This window comes from Zalophus californianus, chromosome 11, assembly GCF_009762305.2.
Source record: "Zalophus californianus isolate mZalCal1 chromosome 11, mZalCal1.pri.v2, whole genome shotgun sequence".
Taxonomy (NCBI): Eukaryota; Metazoa; Chordata; class Mammalia; order Carnivora; family Otariidae; genus Zalophus; species Zalophus californianus.
In genome coordinates, this window is record NC_045605.1 from 106,705,499 (window position 1) to 106,725,597 (window position 20,099).

The following is a 20,099-nucleotide window of genomic DNA, read 5'->3' on the forward strand; positions in this document are numbered from 1 at the left end:
TTGTTTTAATATATATATATATATTAAGATTTTATTTATTAACAGAGAGAGATAGCGAGAGAGGGACCACAAGCAGGGAGAGTGCGAGAGGGAGAAGCAGGCTTCCCGCTGAGCAGGGTGCCTAATGTGGGACTCGATCCCAGGACCCCGGGATCACGACCCGAGCTGAAGGCAGACACTTAACGACTGAGCCACCCAGGCGCCCAAGGATGGTGGGGTTTAAGGATGATGGGATTTGGGTCGTTGATCGCTTTAGAGGTCCCATGTTGAAAAGAGACGAAAACAATCGGGGTTATTGCCCCCCCCCCCTTTTAAAATACACTATAGCCTGAGGTCCTTACAGTTACTCCCTCCCCTCCCCTCTCTGGAGGCTTCCTCATCGTCGTCGTCGTCAGTCTTGTCCATCTGAAAGGAGCTCAACTCCCTCACCTGGCCCCTGTCAGCAAGTTGGGGCCTGTTCTGGGGCTGCAGCCGAGGGGGGCAGGGTGCCCAGAGCCAGTTCATCCTGGCCCAGGATGTCGCCTTGGTCTTCAGCGGTCAACGGGCCACTGGACCCAAAGAATGTCACCAGGGCACGGACCTGTGGCAGCTCTGAGAAGGTCTCCACAGCCAGCAGCATGGCCAGGAGCCCGAAGAGCAAGTAACCTGGCGAGGAGAGATTGCTAGGGCAGCTCTTGGGGGGCCAGGGATGCTCCCTGCCCCCCTCCCAGGCAGGTGACCCGCCACCCCCGGCACCGGGTGCCACTCAATCCACTTAACCCAGCCATCAGGGTTCTTCCAACCACAACTCGCACACCACACTCTAGGGCCGTGGCCCTGCACCTGTGCGCTCAGCCTCCCCAGCCGTGATGGGAGTCCTGGTCCCGGCTCCCCTTCCCCAGTCTCCTCTCCCTCCCACTCCGTGGCAGCTGGACTCACCGAGAAGCGCCAGCTGGCCAAGGTGGTAGAGCACGGGGTGCAGGCCACGGCCGCGGCGCGGCAGCAGGTGCCCCAGGCGCAGGGTGCTGAGCGAGTTGAAGCAGAAGTAGACGGCCTCCAGCAGGCTGCAGTCACCCCGCAGACCCCACAGCACCAGTGCCGGCAGCAGCACGAGGGTCGCAGCCGCTAGCAGGCCCCATCCAGCCGCCTGCAGCAGTGCGGCCCTGGCCGGGGCCAGCCGCCACTGGCCGGCCACCCAGGCACCTGGGCAGCTGAGCAGGGGCAGCAGGCGGCGGCGCAGTGTGGCCAGGAGCGCGAGGGAGGCCGGCAGCCCCAGGGCTGCGTAGAGCACGCAGAAAGCCTTTCCACCTGCCGATAGTGGGGCCATGTAGCCATAACCTGGAAAGGAGAGAGGCGCTAGGCAATGAACACTTGAGTGCGATGCCAGGTGGAGCCCCCTTTCCCCCAACAAGGCCTCTGGCAGAAGGCTGCCCCCTGGTGGCCGAGATGGTGGGAACTGTTCAGGCCCAGGCTCGGGCCGGCTGGCTTTGCTCCTCATTCGCTGGGCGTCTTGGGCAAGTCGCTTAACCTCTCTGGCCACTCTTCTCAGTTGGTTACGTGTCCCGACTCTTGATTTCAGCTCAGGTCATGATCTCAGGGTCATGAGATCAAGCCCCATGTGGGGCTCTGTGCTGAGCCTGGAACCTGCTTAAAATTCTCTCCTGCCTCTGGGCACTGTCCCCCCCCCCAACTTCCCCCACTCCCAAACAAACAAACAAACAAACAAACCTCTCTGGCCACTCTTTTCTGGAAAATGTAAGGATTAGAGGAGGCAGTCACCTTAGGCCTCTTGTAGCTGGGATAGTTCTGAGAACTACTGTCCTGCCCAGGGGAAGGTTGGTTTTCTGATTCCTCAGCTCTGCCCTTGACCAATACAATACTTCCAAATCCTCTAGGAAGAAAGATACCCGCTCTTTCACTTCCTGAAGGTGTACTGAGACCTCCCCTGCTAGGCCCTGCACTGGCATCTGGGTCTGCCCAGCCCCTGCCATGTGGTGGCAGAGACAGGCAGGAAAATTTAGGGAGAGGTGGGAGAGCAGGGTGTGCTCGGAGAACAGGACTGGCTAGTCCGGAGGTTGTAAACTCAAATGCCTAGATGAGCCAAGATGGGAGACAAGAGGGAGTGGTGGGGACTGGGCTGGCCCGGAGAGGATGTGCTCTGCCCCGAAGAACGGGCCTATTCCAGACAATACAGAATCCCTCGCCGGATTCTAGCCCAAAGCAAATAGGTTGCCTGATTGTTCAACAGAAGTGGGCAATATAGACTTTCATTAAAAAAACACTTAGACACTTTGCAGGATGAAAAACCTCCAGAGCTGTGGGTCCCATTCCTTTATTTCTCTGGGTCTTTGCACATGCTCCTGCCCCTGCCAGGAATTCCTTCATCCCTCATTTCTGTGCCCTCTTGCCGTGGTTACTATCTCATTAGGACTTCCTCCCCCTGGACGCTCTCTCCTGAGTTGGTGGTCTTAATCTGTACTCCTGGGTTCACTCCATTTTCCTCCATCCAAGAATTCACCCCACAACACCTGTCCCCTGACCTTGCCTCAGGCCCTGGGGTCTGGGCATCTCTCCTGGGTCTTAGGGGGTGGCAGGGGGTGTGGCTGAGGAGGACACACCCCACCTGGCAGCTGAAGTTGAGGCACCAGTTGGGGTGTTGGTGTGGGAAGCCCCGGGTGTGACGTCAGGCCTCATCAAGCCCGGGCTCTGTCTGGCATGTGGGGGCTGGGAGAAGGGCTACACCCCCAGGGCCCCCAGGAGCCCCCTCCTGCCTGGCCGCCTGGCGGCCTTGCCCGTGGTGGTGAGGATGCTGGCAGTGAAGAGCAGGGCCGAGGGCAGATCCCACTTCCCGGCCTCTGAGCCATTGCCCAGGCTGGAGACCCCGTGTACCTGGGCTGCCAGGGCGGTGCCCAGCAGCTCCTCCAGGGCCCCGGGGGGCAGGCAAGCCCCATACTCTGCCTGGAAATTGGCCAGCTCGGCCCTGAGCTTGGCCTGGAGCCGGAGTGCTGGAGGCCCCTCCAGGGCCTGAAGCGCAGCAGCCCCAATCCCCAGGGCCAGCAGGTGGGCCACAACCAGTAGTGGGAACCGGGCCCAGGGCCTCAGAGCCCCCATGGCGAGCCGTCTGGGGTTGGAGGTGCTGTGGGGGCCGAGTGCCGACTGCTCCAACCGCAGGCACCGGGGAAGGGCTGGGCAGGGCGCGGCTGGGAGGAGGTGCTGCGTGGGCGGCTGGGACGCAGCGAGGCAGAGTGTCAATGAGCTTGGAGGGGACCGGGGTCCCTCCTCCCGGCTTCTGGGGCCAGTTCCCTGCAGCTGGGGGGATGCGGGTGGGGTGCCGCGGGGTGAGGCCCGAGGAGATAGTGACTGGCTCAAAATCACGCTGCGGTGGCTTATTCGAGGAGGCGCTCGGTCACGCACACTCCATTCACCCGTTCAGCGAGTGCTTCGATCCTGAGGACACTAGAGAAGAGGACACAGGTCCCTTCCCTCCTGGTGTCGCCATAAGATACCCATTAGCGAGGAAACATGGCAAGTTCACATGGTCACATGTGTCCTGAAGTTTTGCTGGGGGGGGGGTTCCTCCGGGAGGCTCCCGGAGGAGTGAAGGGTGACACTGCAGCTGGGGAACAGGAGAGGCCAGGCAAGGGGTGAGAGAGCTCGGGGTGTGAGAGGAACGGGGGGCTGGCTGTGGGGGGACAAAGGGGGTAAAGACGCAGGGCCCTGAGGACAAGAGTAGTCCAAGGAGACCTGCGGGGGGCTACTTCGGGCGTCCTGGGAGGAGGAGGGGAGAGGAGTGACAGGATTTGGGATGGGTCAGGTAGGGGCAGGGAGGGTGGTGCGTGGAGAGGAGCCAAGGATGCCCAGCGGCCCCTGGACAGGTGATGTTCTCACACCTCCGTTCTGAGTCCTCCCTGAGAACCCTCTGTGCTGGGCGCCCCCTAACACTGGGGACCAGGTGGGTCTGGCTGCTGCGGAGTGCGCAGGGGTGGGGGAGCCTAGGCTACTGCTCCCCGCAACCGCGGAGGGGCCCTGCCCTGGGGCATGGTGTGGGGGTGGCTGCCCACAGAGCCCCGTGGCAGTTAAGAGGTGGGCAGGGCCCTGTGCCAGGGCAGGTCGCTCCTCCCGGCGCCAGACCACGAACTAGAGACAAACCCAGGACAAACCCCAAGATGCTGCCCAGAGGGCTCTAGCCTCCCGAGCTCAGCGAGCTGCCTGTGGTGGGGGCCGCATGGCCAAGGAAGGTGTCCCAGAGGAGGTGATGTTGCAGCTGGGCCCTGAGGATAAGTCGGGACTGCCCAGCAGCAGGAAGAATCAGGACCAAACGTCCCTTGAAATGGCAGGAAAGGCCTGGCAAGGGTGGGGAAAGGGTGGGTGCCGAGGACGTCGAGGGCCTGGACCGCCTGACCGATGCCAGTGGACTGGACCCCAGCCGAGGCCCAGGCCGACTGCCCATTGTGCTGGGGGCTTGAAGTCACCAGGTTTGCGTGACAGGTTGGATCCCCCGGTTACCTCCAAAAAGGTGACAGGCTATGCTTGGGGAGACAGCTTGGGGAGTTTATTTGGCTTCATTGGATCCTGAGGCCGAGGCCCCAACCCTGGCCGGGGCAGCAGGAAGGCACCAGAGAGTCCTGGCCCCAGATGACCCCCAGGGTGGGGGTGGGGGGGGTCCAGGCACTAAGCCCTGGGGCAGGGGCCACAGTAGCAGGGCTTGGTCCAAAGTGCTGGTGACAGCTGAGGCTGGCCCCTCTCCCCTGCACTTCCTGCACTTCCCCTCCTTCCTACACCACCCCTGGGGGCAATTCCCTGAGACAGGCTCTGGTCCTCCCAACCAGCTGGGTACAGTGTTGGGCCCCAGTGGGGCAGGTAAGTCGGGGGACCCACAGGTTGCAGGTGTGTGGGGGGGTGTAGGCCCCCCATCCAGTGTGAAGGCTTCCTGTGCAGTGTAGTGTTCCTGACCCCCAAAGGGGGTGGGGTCCCTGGGGGAAACCGGGCAGCTCCAGGCTTGCCGGGCTCCTGTTCCAGTGTATACCGTGGGTTCTCTAGGGCAGCTGGAGCACGGGGGAGCGGCCCGGCCCACTCAGGGCCCTGCCTCTGGCGCCCACGGGGCCTGGGCACCTATGTCTTTGGTCTGTGCCCTGCAGTCCTGAGGGCCCCCCCGGAAGGGGTTGGCGGGTGGAGAGTCCCAGAAGGGGTCTGAGTCTGGGAACAAGGTCCAGGGTGCCCGGCGGGGCGCAGGCTGTGGCGAGGACAAAGGCGAAGGCCGTGGCCCAGCTGACACGAAGCTCCACGGGTCGATGCGGCTGCGAAGGGGTGAGGGCCGGGGTCGGCTGATGAGGCCCAGGGGCGGTGAGCGTGGGGTGCCTGGGGTGCCAGGAGCGGAGCGTGATATCCCCGGTGGGGGTGAGACAGTGCTTCCTAGGAAGTGGGGGGAGGGGGCACCGGGGTCAGGCAGCCACCAAATCCTGGGTGTCCACAGGAGGCACTGCCCGGCTCTGTGCCTTAGTTTTCCCACCTGCACAGGGAGCTGCTCGACTCAGAACGTCCACGGCCCTTTCTGCTCTGTGGTGCATCTGTTTACGCAGTGCTAAGAGCAAGCCTGGGCCTGGATCCCAGCTCTGCCATTTACTGGTGGGAGCCTTGAGCCCCTTGATCTCTCTGTGCCTTAAGCTTCCTCATCTAGAACCTGGGTGTAACAGGAGTATCTTGCTCACAGGGTCGCCAGGGTGGTTAAGTGAGACAAATCTCTCTCTATGGCAATAGGAACAGTACCTGGCGCAAGTTAGCAACCAGTAGGCGTTAGCTAGCTATCGTCACCTCAGCTCACGATGATTATTCCTATTATTTCACAACCCGCCTGGCCGGGCGCCACCCCATCCCCCCACCACTGGGTGGCTGAACTTAGAACTCAGGTCCTTACAGGCGTTCCCCCGCCTTACTGCCCTGCAGGCCCCCAGCAGCCCCTCCTCCCCTCTGTCCCCCTGCAGCAGGCCGGCTTCGGCTTCGGGCCACTCACCGCGTCTCTCCTCCTCGCGTCGGGGGCTCTTGGCGGACAGCTGGCCCACGGGGACCCCCAGCTCCAGCAGCAGGGGCGCAGGGGTGGGCGGGCCGGGGGCGTCCAGGCTCAGCGGGGAGGCGGGGGCGTCGGGTGTCTTGGGGGAGAAGCGGATGAGCTGGGAGGGGGGCGGCTCGGCGGGGGACGTGGTGGACAGCGCGCGGGTCGTCGGCGGCGGGGTCTCCCCGCGCTCGCGGCCCGGGCCCCCCGGCGGCGGCTGCAGGTCGCGGCCCAGGCCCAGGGAGGCGAGCAGGGCGGTGCCGCGCAGCAGCGCGCGCTGGATCAGCTTGGGCGTCCCGGAGCCGCTGCCTCGCTCCGCCGGGCCTGGGCGCCGAGGCTCCTCGGGCTCCGGGCTCGGCCGCGGGGGGTTACCTGGCAGCGGGGGCGGGCACACGTTAGGCCGTCTTCGGGCGGGGGCCACGGGGACCCCTCAGTGGCCCTGGAACAAGGACCGAGGTCTGCTCCCCACCAGCGTCTTCCCTGACTCCATTACTCCCCCACCCAGTCTCTCCCTGGGCACGGGGCCTCCCCCCATCTCTCTCTCTCTCTCACACACACACACACACACTCTCTCTCTCTCTCTCTCTCCCTCTCTCTCTCTGGCCTTTCAGAAGGCGCGGGTATGGGAGGCTGTGTAGTCAGCAGGAGCAAAGCCTGGGAGCCCGGGAGATGGGCCAGGGGTGAGTCCACCAGGAGGCAAGCTGAGGTCAGATCCCATCTGACTTCAGTGGCCTTAATGGCCAGCCAGGGGCATCTGCAGGGCTCCAAGGACAGGCCTGGGACCTGTGCCCTCTGCCCACCTCCTCCCTGGCTGGTCAGCCCCGGTCCTTCTGCCCACCTGCCCCAACTCCATGAGTAGCTTGTACAGGGCACACAGGTCAATTCCAATGTATACAACAGCCCCGAGAGGCACGCGTCCTGGTCCCTATTCTAGAAATGAGGAAACTGAGACTCAGAGCGGTCGGTTGTTTGTGCCAGGCCGGAGCTCAGTGATTTAGGGGCATTATGTTACCCGATCCTCATTCCCCAGGGGTTCCAGGCTCAGAGAGGTTAAGGTTGTGTCTAAGGCTGCACAGCCAGTGAGGGCCGGAGATGGCCTCATTCCAGGTGGAGGCAGTAAAGCCTTTGCTCTCCGCCACTTCCCAACCAGACCCTGCTCTGGATTTCAGGACATCAGTGTCCTGCCTATGGGCCTAAGCTTGGCCCGACTCCATTCTAGACCACCAGTGGTCTAGACACTGAGAAGGTGGTGGTGGTAGGGTCCTATGGGCCTGTGATGGCCTCCTCAAAGCCCAATTTTGTCAAGTCCTCTTTGCCTCTGGAACTTGCCATGGCTCTCCATTACCACTAACATAAAGTCCAAGCTCCCTGGCTGGGCTTTCAAAGCCTTCCCTCACTCCACCTTGGGCCAGGTCTGGAGTTGGACATGGGGCTGGGTGTCCTGAGGAAGAAATTCGATGCTGGGGAAATTGAGCTTTTACAACCAGGACTCAGTTCAGGGTCCCTTTTCTCAGCTACAACTCTTACCCAGTTTCTCTGACCTATCCCCACCCCCCCCCAGGCCCCGGCCTTCTAAAATGCAAATAGGCTAAATTCCCCCTCATTTCCCGGCCCTTCCTGAACTGCCTCCTGCCTGCTTTTCCAGTTTTACCCACTCATTCACTCAACCGACATCTGCTGGAACTGGGCTGGGCCCCACAGACCCAGGAGACGAAGGCCTGGCCCCCCACGTGCTACCTGGGGCCTGCAACTCCCTGGCTCTCAACTCCCCTCCGAGTTCCAGCCAGGCTTCCTCTCCCTTGGGTGTGGGAAGCCCAGTGCCTGCACACACACTATTCCCTCTGCCCAGCACACCTTTCCCACCTTGGCTTCCTATGATCCCTTATTCACCATTTAAGACCTATGTGAAGGGGCACGGCTTCTGTGAAGCTGTGATACTGTTAATTACAATAAAAAATATCCATCAGGTCTTCATCTCATTCTTGACACAGAACTTTTCAAACTCTCAGATCTTCCTAAGTGACTGATTGACATAAATAAAAGGGGCATCTTTTGCTCTTCCTAACCAGCCTTTTAATCACTTTTAAGTTCAGATTAATGAGGTCACTTTTGGAAAGCCCATAAGGATCGGGTCTGGTTGCTGGGGGCACGCACCACATGACTAGAGAGCTGGAGATTGAGGTCTATCACCAATAGCCAATGGTTTAATCAACTGATGCCATCCACATAATGAAGGTTCCATCAAAACCCTAGCCAAAGGGTTCAGAGAGCATCCAGGTGGGTCAGTATGTGGAGGTGCTAGGAGAGTGGTGCCCCCAGAGAGGATACTGAAGCCCCACGCCCCCTCCCACATGCCTTGCCCTCCACATCTCTTCCCTCTGGCTGTTCTCGATCCGTATCCTTTATAATCAACTGGTAATCTAGTAAGTAAGCTGTTTTCCTGAGTTCTGAGCTGTTCTAGCAAATGATCAAACCTGAGGAGGTCACGGGATCCTCCGATTTAGAGCTGGGTGGTCAGAACAAGGGGCAACTGGGCCTTGTGGGGACCGAGCCCTTAACCTGAGGGGTCTGACGCTAACCCCAACCAGCCTGTGTCAGAACCGAACGTGAACTACACATTTGGTGTCCGCAGTGGAGTCAGTGGCACTTTCCTCTTTTAGAAGGTTCTGGAAGCCTCCTCATCGGAGCAGTCATGGCTCACGTCAGGCCTGATTCGGCCACTCCCTGCTGTCCGCTGCACTTGTTCCTTCATAAGCTGATTGATTCTGGTGCACGAGGGTCCACCAGACTAGGCCCGCCCCCAGGGCAGGGCAGGGCTGATTTCGAACAGGTCCATGCCTGGCTCATAAAATGCATCGATACACGCTGGATGGAAGAATCCATTCTTATAATCCTTGCAACAGCCACACAAGGTGAGCGTTACTATACCACTTTGCGGGTGAAGAAATGGACCATTTATAATGATATTAAGCAAAACAGGGCACAAACATGTTTCAAACTGGCAGGAGAAATGAGATAGAGTTCAGGGGAGATGGAAGTCAGTACACAAAATGAAAGTGTAAAGACATTCCTGTGGTCAATGGCCTGAGAAACAGAGGTTTCCAAGAGATAAGGGCCTTGCTCAAGGTAATTCAGTAAGGAGTTCCCTGAACTTGCCTCTAAGCTTCCTAGCACGAGGAGCTGGCATCCCTGTGGTTTAGGATAAAGCAGTACAGCCATCCTGGACCCAGAGATGAAGGTGAAATTGCTTCCGTGGGGCCTCACAGCAAGGACGTGCCATGTGGTCGTTAGTAGCTCCAGGGCAACATGCTTCATGTTGAACCTGAACCAGAACCTCTGGGGCATGAGGATCAGAAGGGCTATTGCTTCAGTGTAGGCTGACTGCATCCACCAGCAGGCAACTCACCGCAACACATTCCCCAGTAGTATGGCGTATGCCTGGGGCAATTTCATAGGGTCTTCTTTGATTCTCAGCCAGCCTTTTGGCTCTGTGGGTGGCTGAGAGATCAAGGTTATATACTCTCCTGGGCCCAAGATGGCCACTGGAGTGTGGGCTTGTGCTCAGGGAACCAGGTGCTCGGCCAGCAACTGGGCTGGGGTAGGTGAGATCCTTCCAGATAGGGGTCAAGCTTGAGAAGGATTGGGTTCAGGCCCCTGTGTCCCACTCCTGCTTGCTGGGGAAGGTCAGGGCCAGAGGGCTCTGCAGAACATAGTAGGGGCTGCCTCAACCTACACACCTGGGTTGACAGGACTTTTAAGTTCTCTACTGGCCCTTCTAGCTTGGTACCTTCTAAAGCAGGTGAATCCAAGATTCCCCCTTGGCCTTCCAATTCTCAATTCAGTCCCTGCAGCCCAGCCAGCTTGGGGCAGTGTGATTTCTGGAGTGGAGAATGGTGTGGCAGATGAGGGTCAAGGGTCCCGCCTCTGGAGTGAGACCTGGGTTCAAATCTCTTGTTCTGCTGTGTGCACTACATCAAACCACACAACCCCTCTGCGCCTCTGTAAGACGGTGCTAATAATAATACCCACTTCACAGCATTGCCTGGCACATAGGAGGGACCTAGTAAATGTTACCCGTTGTTACTACTATGAAAATGTAACTCAATAATGATGGGGGTGATATGCTGGGTGGGGTGACAGGGGCGCTGATGGGACCCAGAGGCAAGGAAGGATGCAGCTTTCTACCCCTTGCCAATCCTGAGCTGAGCTCTTATCCCTCTGACACAGGAGCCCTGCTCTCTGCCCAGCCCCTTAGCTTCCCAAGCAGTGTGTATGTGCCCAATCCTTGCTTCAGGTGAAAGCTTCTAAGCCTCTCTGAGTTCAAATCCTCAGGTGAGGGCTCTAGGTAGGTTACTTTTCCCTCTCAGAGCCTCAATTTTCCCATCTCTGAAATGACAATAGTAATAGCATGTCTCTCAATGGGTTGTTGCTCAGATGGCATGCCTGGAGCCCAGTAACTACAGCTATCCTACTGGAGGACAGAAAAGCTCAGAACTACCCTGGATGCAGTGAAAGCAGGCCCTGGATTCCACGCCCTGCTCAGCTTTCTTATCCTCTTCTCCACCTAGAGGACCCCCAGAAGGGACTCTGAGAAGCACAGTGTGGCAGCTACCTGCCTGGCTCCACTATGCATGGGCAGTTTCCCTCCCCTCTCTGGACCCAGCTTCCCTTGGGTCCCAGAGGGGGAGTACCATTCCCCGTCTTCCTTCCCTCCCTACAGCCTGCCGAGGCACAACAGCTGCCACAGGGCCATGACAGAGCCCTCTTGCATGCCAGGCCTGACAAGAGGACCCCACTCTGGGCCCCCTGAAGCCTGGGCTCAGCTGTGGACCTATAGGTTAGATGTGGCTTCTAGGAACGGCCTACCCTACAGTTAACTTCTTGTAGTTCTCCCCACAGTACCCACAGGAGTGCAGCAAGAGTCTGCAGGAGGGTAGACAAGGCCACTCACCATTGAGCATTGGGGGTGTGGAAGGAGATCCCAAGGAGGATGAGTCATCTGAATCCAGGTACCACGTGGCTTCATCCAAGCGGGACCTTCTCCTGGGGAGGGGAGGGGAGGGGAGTTCGGCTTCATGAATCTCGAGACCACTGGGAGGCAGATGATGGCGGGGTGGGGGCACTCAGGCACTCACCTCCCATTCTGGGCTTCCCCAGGCTTGGGGGAACTGGGACCCCAGGCCCAGCATGCTCGCCGCTCTCCATTGCTTGAGTCCTCCAGACGTCGGGGTGACTGGCGGCCCCATGCCTGGCCTGGTTCTGCAGGCTCCACTGTAGGAGGAAAACCGGGGACTCTGAGCTGAGGTCAAGAGCCCCATCATGGGAGTCAGGCACCAGGGACTTCTTAGGGGATGGGGGATCAAGCTGGAACCCATTCTGTTCCAAGGGTGGGCTTTGGGGCACAGAGAATCTTAACAGAACGGAGATGGGGAAGGTGGGTTTGGGTCGTGGGGCTAGCAGTGGGGCGGGGCATCTCACCTAGTCCTTCAGCTGCCATTGTGCTTAGTAGCACCCTGTGGCAAGCTTGCCTGTGTCTGAATTCTGGCCCTGCCCCTTGTCAGTTGTGTGACATTTGGCAAGTTACTTTTTTCATCTACAAAACTCTGATAAAGACGAATGCTGCCAAGAGAACTCAGAGGTACCACAGACATGGGAGGGAGCCAGGGTGCTGGGAGTTAGAGGAGGAGACAATGGGTGGCATCCACCTCCTAAGGTAAAGTTTGACAGAAGTTAGATAACGGGTGTGTGTGGGGGGGTTTGCATGAAGAGAGGTTTCTTACACTGGATAGCCCGGAACCGGGGGAAGGTGGGCGAATCTCCAGCTCCGACCTCGAAGACGTTTCTCCTCCGGTCCAGGCCAGGTGAGGCCTGCACAGTGATGCGGTGTTTGAAGTCTGGGGTGGGGGGAAAGCAGGGTGTAGGTTTGTGGTAAAGAAGAGCCACGTTCAACCCTCAGGGCCGTCAGCTGGGTCCCAGGCCACGGAGGCAGTGCAGGGACCCGGCCTGGCACGGTGGCTTTGTGACTGGGGCCGGCATCACTACCTTCCTGGGCCCAATCAGGCTCCCGGTAGGGAAAGAGAACGGCCTGGACGCCACCATCCGAAGAAGCTATACGGAGACGGAGATTCCCCCGGGAGGACACCCGCCGGGTCCCCAAGGCCTTAACAGATCTTTCATGAGTCCCGCCCTTCCACGGGCACAACCCCTCCCCCGGCGCCATGCAAATATTTCTGCCAGAACCCGCCCACACACGAAAACAGCGCTCGCGGTCCCACCCCTTCCAGCCTTCAGCTCACAGGCCCGCCCACCAACATCCCCGACCAATCCCAGTGCGGCCGGCACAAGCCTGACCCCACCCCCCCGCCCACGCAGCCAACGGCTGGGCGGTGCGCTGGGCCCCGCCCCTTACCGAGGGGCATGCTGATGCGCTCGCCGCCGTCCCGCGCGCGGAGCTTGCTGCGCTTGAAGGTGCCGCGGCGGCGGCGGACGTGCGGCCGCTCGCGGTCCACCTGCTGCAGCAGCAGCGTCAGCTCGCGCTCGAACACCTCCAGCTCCCACTGAGCCAGCAGGTGCTCGCGCCGCCGCAGCTGCTCCGCCTGTGACCGCTGCTCACGCGCCGCGCGGGTCAGCTCCTCCTCGCGGCTCAGAAGTTCCTGTGCCCGGGACAGTGAAGGCAGTGGGATCAGTCCGGTACGGACCCTAGCGTCGGCCCCTGCTCTCTGCCCCAAGGAGATGGGGCGGCACTTCCCGGTGGCTCTTTCCAATCCCGTGACCCCCACCTTTTCCTTGGCCCGCAGCTCGTCGAAGAGGCCTTGGATCTCGCGCTTCCAGCCTTCCTGCATGGAATGGAAGGAGTCCCGCGGCATTTCCCGCAGGACTTGCGCCTCTAGCGCCTCCAACTGCTGCAGGATGGAGGCAAAGTCGGGCCTGCGGTGGGGGTCCTGCGCCCAGCAGTCTGGGGACACGGGGTGGAGGGGGAACAGAATGAGAAGGGGTCTGTGGGTGGATGTGTCTTGTGCCAAGGAGCCCTGTCCCTCACCCTCCAGCCCCTTTCCCTTACCTGCCATGAGCTGTGCGAAGGGCTCAGGGCAGGTGGATGGGATGGGCAGCGTGAGCTTGTTGACAGCTACTCCATAGGCTACAGCAAGGCAGTCGATACCACGGTAGGGCACCTCCCCAGTCAGCAACTCCCACAGCAGCACCCCAAAACTGTAGGCAAGACAAAGGGTCTGTGTCCCCTCCTCTATTTACTCATTGCCATTTCACCCCAGAGCAACTAGGAACCAAATGATTTGGGTCCCTCCCCCTGGGCTCTGCCTCTCTGCCCAGCCCTAGATTTGGGTAGCCACCGCTGCCCTCTTCAGCCCACAGATGGCCTTGTCCAGTCTCCACCCAGGCCTCACCTCCAGACATCGCTGCCCTTAGAGAAAGTGGAGGCCTTGATAACCTCAGGAGCCATCCAGGCGTACGTGCCTGCAGCACTCATTTGTGTGGTTTTGTGCCACTCGCGGGCCAGGCCGAAGTCAGTGATCTTCAAGGTCTTGTGGTCCATGTCATCGCCTTCAATGGGCTGCAGCAGCAGAACTGGGGAGGAGGGAGGCAGGATTGTGGGTGCTCCACACTCAGGTCGTGGGGACAAGGGAGGCTCTAGGAGCAAACCATCATCTGACAGACATGCTGGCTAGGTCCTGGGAGCACAGAGGTGGCCTTGCTCTGGAGAGTTGGGGTAGAATCAGACAAAATGCTGGGAAATGTTTATGGAGGGGCTCCTTGAGGCCGGGCATTTACGCTCAGCTCTGGCACTCCCAAAACAATCTCTGAGGTACACATCATCATCCCAATTTTCCAGAAAAGGAAACTGGGCAGAGAAACGACTTGCCGAGATCATATGCAAATAAAGAACAGTTTCAACCTGGTCTGTGTGGTTCTAAAGCCAGTGTTCTAACTTTTCCCTAATGCTGCACTGAATAGAAACCCCATGTCTTGTCCTGTTGCCGAGGCACGAGTGTGAGAATTAGGACCTCCCTTGGGATGGGGAGCAGGAGGGAACCCCTTGGTGAGAAAGGAAACCCAGCAGTCCCTGGTGCCCATACCCCCTCTTGGCTATAGAGCCACTCCCCGGGGAGAGAGAGACTCCGACCAAAGATGTCTACTGCTGCAGCTGGATGTGAAGAACAAGGGGGTCCAAGAAGTGAAGGTTCTTGGCAGAAAGGAGGAGCTTGGGAAAATGTGGGAGTGGATGGTCAGATCTGGCAGGGGTTCGTGGTGTCGACCCTGGTGGGGCCACCATACTCTGTACAGAGAGAAGCAGCGACTTAACAAATCTCATCAGGACAAACATGGTTCAAATGAAAGAAGGTCTTGAGGAACAGAAAGATGATAAAGTCATAGAATCATCAAGGGTTTGAAAAGGCCTCTCCCTTTCCTAGTTCTGAAGCAACATCCAAGCCAACTACCTTTCTGAACATATGTCATTTCAGGGCACACACACCTGTTAGCTCTCCTGTCCAGGGTGACAGCACCATTCTGGGGGCAGCTTAGGGTCCTGGGCGTGGGGCAGAGGGGATGGGCACCTAACCCCGCCTGGCGAAAGGGAGTTCTCAGAGGAGGTGGCAGAACCAGGGTATTCACTTTTCCAGGCATAAAGCCATAACCCCGCGATCCCACTGCTGGCCGAGCTCTGTGGGCCTTGTGGGGGCATTTGGCACTGCTGTCCACCCCCTCCCTTCTTTCTTTGATTCTGGGGCCTCTGCCTGTGTGTGCTGTTTCCTTAGGGCCTCCCCATGCTCAGCCTTTTCAGTGTCAGTGGTCCATCAGAGCCTGGCCTCTCCTCAACCTCTGCCCACTGCCCCCAGGCTATCTTGGTCTCTCCTAAGTGCCCGCTGCCCCCTCCCCATTGGCCTCTCCCACATTTGGAGCTCTAGGCCAGAAGCCAGTTCAGCTGCCCATCAGTGCCCTATCTGACGTCCAAATGCCCTCAAAAACCACCTTCATCATCCCACCGTGCCCAGCAAGTCTGCCTGCCACTTCTCCTAATTCAGAGAATGGTCCTGCCATCCACCCTCTCGTCTTCTGGAGCCAGATTGGGGCTGAGTCCTGAACAGTTAATAAAGCTAAGGATGACAACAAAACCCACCTCAGATGATCATCATTAAGTATTTAACAAGATCACACTTTTTTTTTTTAAACTTTTTTTTCTTTTTAAGTAGGCTCCATGCCCAGCGTGGAGCCCAACATGGGCCTTGAACTCACAACCCTGAGATCAAGACCTGAGCTGAGATCAAGAGTCAGACGCTCAACTGACTGAGCCACCCAGACGCCCCCAACAAGATCACACTTTTTAAATCCTTCACACAGGGTGGGACAACTTTAGGACACTGTGTCGGCTATCCTAAAGATTAGTCCTCTACCATCTTGTGTTGACTCTCCAAGCTGTCCTGTCACAAGATTTTCCCTGCTTTGCAACAGCCTCTGGCCGGGCTGCTGGAGGCTCAGAACTGGACCATTCAGTAAACGCTACACAGGCTCGTTCCAAAGCAGAACCGCAACAGGGTGGGGGCAGGTGGCTGGAGTGGGACCAGGCAAAGGGGTCTGTGTGTTGAGGCTGGAGAGGGACTCCAGTCTCCTCTGGTGACAGGAGCCACCCATTCTCTTAAAGACCGACTGGCCACTTGTACCTCACAGACCAATGAAGCACTTTCTGCACCAGCATCTCTGGCTGGGAGGCCAGCCTCCCCTTTTCCAGCAGGTAATCTGAGGCCCAGAGACAGGCAGCCTCTCATCCAAAGTCTTGGGACTTCTTTGTCCTGGTGGCCTGTCACCTCCCACCCCCAACTTGGCTTGACACCTTTGAAGCCTCACCCTCACCTCCACCTCCCCTGCTTTTTTCCAAGTGCCTTACATTTGTCCCAACCCAAGTTGCTCCTCTGGCAGCTGATATAGACCTTGGGGAAGGGGTGGTCAGGAGCCGCCTGGAGGAGAGGGGGCTGGAGATCCCATGCTCTCAGTCCCCACTGCGCGCTTCCTGGCCTCTGAAAGGGCTCTGGCCCCCAGCCCCCTCCCCAGGCCGGCCTCTGTGGGGCTAGGGAGTGGCCTAGGCAGCTCACACCTCTTCCGCTTCCCTCCCATGGTCCCTACTTCTCCTTTCTGGGAGGCCTGGGCCAGGTCTCCAACTGGGGGGGGGGGGCAGTCCTTTGGGGGAGAATTGGGGGAGGTCAGACCCAGGCTGGGCTGGCTGGTCAGTCCTGTGACTCGTGGGCCCAGAGAATTCCCCCTCCGCTCCCCGCCAGGCTTCCTCACAAGGCCCCCATTGTCCAGGAAAATCACGCCATTGTTTCCTGCCTGTGCCCCCCCCAACCCAGGGACTCCCCCCACCATCCCGCAGACAGCACCCCAGGCCTAGGACTGGGGTCTTCGAGGTGGGAGGCCAGGCTCAGAGAGGCTGAGGGCACCTTGCCTGCCCTTCACCACCACCCAGACTCTGGGAGAGAAACAGGGGAAGCGGGGGGGATGCAATCCCTGGCTCCTTCCTCTCCCACAGCCCCCCCCCCTTTCCTCCCCTGCAGGCAGCTGGGCTGGGGAGGGAGCTGAGGCTGGAGCAAGGGCAGGAAGCCGGCTCAGGGGCAGCAGGAAACGCAGGAAGCAGTGGGGAGGGTGGGGAGCAGGGGCCTAGGCTATTGTTCCATTTTCTCTGGAAAGAAAACTGGAGGAAAAACAGAAGAAGGGAGTCCCCTCCCCCAAGGCCTTCGGGGAATCTCCCTTGGGTTGGAGCAGGGAGTGGGGGTCCCTGGAGGGCTAGGGCCAGGGAGGAAGGCTGAGCAGTGGGAAGTGCCCCACTGGATGAGAGGAGTAGGTGGGGTGGCGGCAGGCCTCCCCTGACCCCTCCAGGCCTGGCAAGGACTCGGATATTACTGGGTCCTGGCGTTCTGCTCCCCACAAGCCACTTGTATATGGTCAGCCCAGACCAGGAGACCCAAAATATCCACGCTCACTCCCCACCAAGAGCTGCCCATGTCTCTCCAATAACCCATCAGCCCCGGCCCTGTGTCCCCCCTACTGAGGGGCAGGGTATGTGGTGCTGGGTCCTGCATCTTTGCCTTTGCTCTGGCCAGGCCCTGACCGAACATTCAACTGGGTGCCTCTCTGAACCCGTCTGCTTTTGGCCTGGTGTGAAGCTTGTCTGCTCCAGGAAGCCCTCTGAACCTATCACTTGCTTGTCTTGGGTCCATGCTGGGCAGTGTGTTGGGCCTAAAATGGCTGGAGATGGATTACCTTACTGCTTAAGTCTCCCTTAGCCCCACCACGCCCACCCCAAGCGCTAATTCCAGGCAAGGCCCCATTGGTGATCCAGCCCTCAAACGTTCACCCACATAGCTGCAGACCCACTATGCCAGGCAGCAGACACCAGGCTTGCCCAGTCCCTTACGCCATTTCACGTTCCTGGTCACTCCCTTTTTACAGAGTCCAGAATTGAGGCTCTGAGTTGAAATAACCACCTAAAGGTCCTGCAGTCAGGGATATGGGCGGGGCCAGAATTCCAGCCCTGTCCCCAGCCTGGACCACCAGGGGTAAGGGAGTGGGTGGGGGGGCTTTTCTCTCCAGGATCTCTGTTCTGGAGGAGCTTCCTACCCTGAGAGCAGAGCATCAACAGCACAAGGATGAACTTTAGGGGAGAGGAAGATGAGTGCCAGCATCCAGAACTCTACTTCCTTGAAGTGGTGCCCATGGTTAGGCAGGATGCTTATGGTTCAACCGGGAGATCCCAATTTTCTAATCTGGTGGCTGGGAGCTGGGGTCAAGGACTCCTTCTGAGATTGGGACGTGAAGGACTGTTTGGTGCCCGGGTCTCCTGCTTTGGGGCCAGTATGGGCCCATAGCACCCCAAGTCAACTGGGACTCCCCTAGGGCAGGAGCTCCTGCCTCTAGTAGATCCCCAGGTGGCTCAGCTGAGAGTTGGCAGTTGTGTGCTTGGGCCATGCCGCCCTCCAACCATGCTCCCCAAAACTCACTGTTGTTGGACTTGAGGTCTCGGTGGATGACGGGCACCAGGGCCTCACAGTGCAGGTAATGCATCCCACGGGCAATTTGCACAGCCCAGTTGACCAGCACGTGGGGGGGCACACGCCGCCCAGCCAGGGCACGGCTGAGGGGCCCACCGGCCGCGTACTCCATCACCAAGCACAGGTTGGGCTCCTCCAGGCACACGGCTTTGAGGGCAATGATGTTGGGGTGTGCCAGCATGGCGAAAAGCCGGGCCTCCTGGCGCACGCTCTCAGCTGTCACACTGATGTCCTCATCGGGGTCCTGGCGAGCTGCCTTCACAGCCACCAGCTCACCTCGCCAGCTGCCGCGATAGACCTTGCCGAAGCCACCGATGCCGATCACCTCCTCCAGCCGCAGCTCTTGGAAGCTGGCCACCTCGCAGGGGGGCGGGCCACCGCCCCGAGACACATAGTTGGATGGAAAGATGCCCACCTGGCCGCCCACCTGGCCCGCCCACCAGCCCTCATCGCCTGAGATAGCTGCATCCCGGGACAGCACCTCCACACGGTCGCCCTTCCTCAGGGCCAGTTCGTCCTGCCCATTGGGCTCGTAGTCAAACAGGGCTGTCCACACTGGGTTGGCATAAGCCGCTGTCTTCGGGGACCCCTCTGGCCAGCCTCCGCCGCCGCCCCCACCGCCCCCACTGCCACTGCCATTCCATGACCCCAGCGGGCTCTTGAGAAAGAGGTTCTTCAAGGGCTCCATGGCTGGGAGCTGATATTGCGGCAAGCGGAGTACCTTCCCTGGGTGCCCCCGGTCCCCACCCCTGCTGGCTGCCGAGGCCCTAGTCCCGGAACCTGGGCATCCGGGCCCTGGCCCTCAGCCCCAGACCCAAACCTCTCTGGGGAGCCAGGAGTACTGACTCCCGGCCCCCCGCATCTCGGGCTTCTAGAGGGCCACCCAGGGCAGTGTGGTCAGGCTCTGGGGGTGGGACCCCGGGGCCTCCGGCGTCTCACCATGGCCAGCTTGGAGGGGCCCGAACGTCCCTCAGTCCCGGAGCAGTCCTGGGAGGTTGGCTCCGGCACTCGCCAAGTGCAAGGTGGGGCCAAAATGGGCAGCGCCTGGACTCCGTTGGGTCTTTTTGCGCAGGAGGTGGCTGGAGTGTCCCTAGTTGGCCTGAGCTGCCGCTTCCCAGCCCGGCTCCCTCTGCCCGACGGCTCCAACCCCGTTCCCTTCTTCCTCCTCCCTTTGTACTTTGGCCCCGGGGGCGGGAGGCAGAGGTGGAGGGTGGAGTTTCACTTTTTTCCGCTCTTCTCCCTCCTGCAGGAAACAGCATCAGATGACGCGGTCGGGTAGCACTGCTCCCCTCCCAGAGGCTGCCGGCGCTGGTCCCGGGAGTTCCCGGGTAGGCGGGCAATGAAGGGCAGGAGGGGATGGGTAGCCCCGAACGCCCATCACAGAAGGTTCAGGGTCAAGGTTGGTCTTTGCTAAAGACAGGCCATCCCCTCCGCATCCGCATCAGCAAAACAGGGTAAAGAACCCGACTTGGGAGTGGGGCAAACCTGAGTCTAGTCTTGGCTCCGAAGTTGCAAGACTGTGTGACTCATCCTCTCTTCGCCTCCTTCCCTTCATACCTGACATAGGGCCCAGAAGCTCGGCTTTGCAGTTTGGGTTGGGAGTGGGGAAGATTCGAAGACAGAACTGGCTGCATCTCAAGCTCTTGGAACGGGTTGTCTAAGCCTGTCCTCTTCCCCTCACCTGGGAAACAACCCACTTCATGCCACTTACCAAGTGGGCGGAAACCCGAGACTGTCGTCCTGAACTTCGCCCAGTGGTTGGATTCAGAATAGCTCAATCGCCCTCACAACCGCTGGATTGACCCCCCAATTGCCTTGAACCTGGCACTTTAAGAAAAACGACGTTATCCTATTTCTATTACTCATGTCTGTTCTGGAGGGTTGCTCTCTACACGCTAAGTCTGAGCTGTGACCCGGAAGTAGAGGCCGCTTGGGGCGAGAGTGCGGGCTTGAGGTCCGGCGCTAAAAAGGGGCGGACCGAAAGGGGCGTGCTTTGGTGGCGAGCGGTCGCT

At 59.5% G+C, this 20,099-nt stretch overlaps 2 protein-coding genes across 2 annotated transcripts; both read right to left on the reverse strand.

Annotated features, from left to right (window-relative positions):
* Positions 1-375: 375 nt before the first annotated feature.
* KCNK7 (potassium two pore domain channel subfamily K member 7) lies at positions 376-3,594 on the reverse strand. The gene is made up of 3 exons (XM_027580486.2): positions 2,772-3,594; positions 919-1,317; positions 376-645 (listed from the first exon to the last, which is right to left on the reverse strand). The coding sequence occupies exons 1-3, from the start codon at positions 3,088-3,090 to the stop codon at positions 440-442; spliced, it is 924 nt and encodes a 307-aa protein (XP_027436287.2). The 5' UTR covers positions 3,091-3,594; the 3' UTR covers positions 376-439.
* A 563-nt stretch (positions 3,595-4,157) lies between these two features.
* On the reverse strand, positions 4,158-19,935 carry MAP3K11 (mitogen-activated protein kinase kinase kinase 11). Its single transcript, XM_027578495.2, has 11 exons — positions 19,799-19,935; positions 18,037-19,330; positions 13,432-13,612; positions 13,089-13,237; positions 12,808-12,983; positions 12,438-12,681; positions 11,809-11,922; positions 11,164-11,299; positions 10,980-11,071; positions 5,990-6,400; positions 4,158-5,391 (listed from the first exon to the last, which is right to left on the reverse strand). The coding sequence occupies exons 2-11, from the start codon at positions 18,773-18,775 to the stop codon at positions 5,054-5,056; spliced, it is 2,580 nt and encodes an 859-aa protein (XP_027434296.1). The 5' UTR covers positions 18,776-19,330; positions 19,799-19,935; the 3' UTR covers positions 4,158-5,053.
* Positions 19,936-20,099: the final 164 nt, after the last annotated feature.

Excerpts from the sequence above, each read along its gene's own strand:
- KCNK7 (XM_027580486.2), bottom strand. The coding sequence starts at position 3,090 with ATGGGGGCTCTGAGGCCCTGGGCCCGGTTCCCACTACTGGTTGTGGCC. Across the intron at positions 1,318-2,771 it reads CAGCATCCTCACCACCACGG|GTTATGGCTACATGGCCCCA; the intron begins GCAAGGCCGCCA and ends TCTCCTTTCCAG. Across the intron at positions 646-918 it reads TGGCCAGCTGGCGCTTCTCG|GTTACTTGCTCTTCGGGCTC; the intron begins GTGAGTCCAGCT and ends TCTCCTCGCCAG.
- MAP3K11 (XM_027578495.2), bottom strand. The coding sequence starts at position 18,775 with ATGGAGCCCTTGAAGAACCTCTTTCTCAAGAGCCCGCTGGGGTCATGG. Across the intron at positions 12,984-13,088 it reads CTTCGCACAGCTCATGGCAG|ACTGCTGGGCGCAGGACCCC; the intron begins GTAAGGGAAAGG and ends CCGTGTCCCCAG. Across the intron at positions 11,300-11,808 it reads CCGGTTCCGGGCTATCCAGT|TGGAGCCTGCAGAACCAGGC; the intron begins GTAAGAAACCTC and ends TTCCTCCTACAG.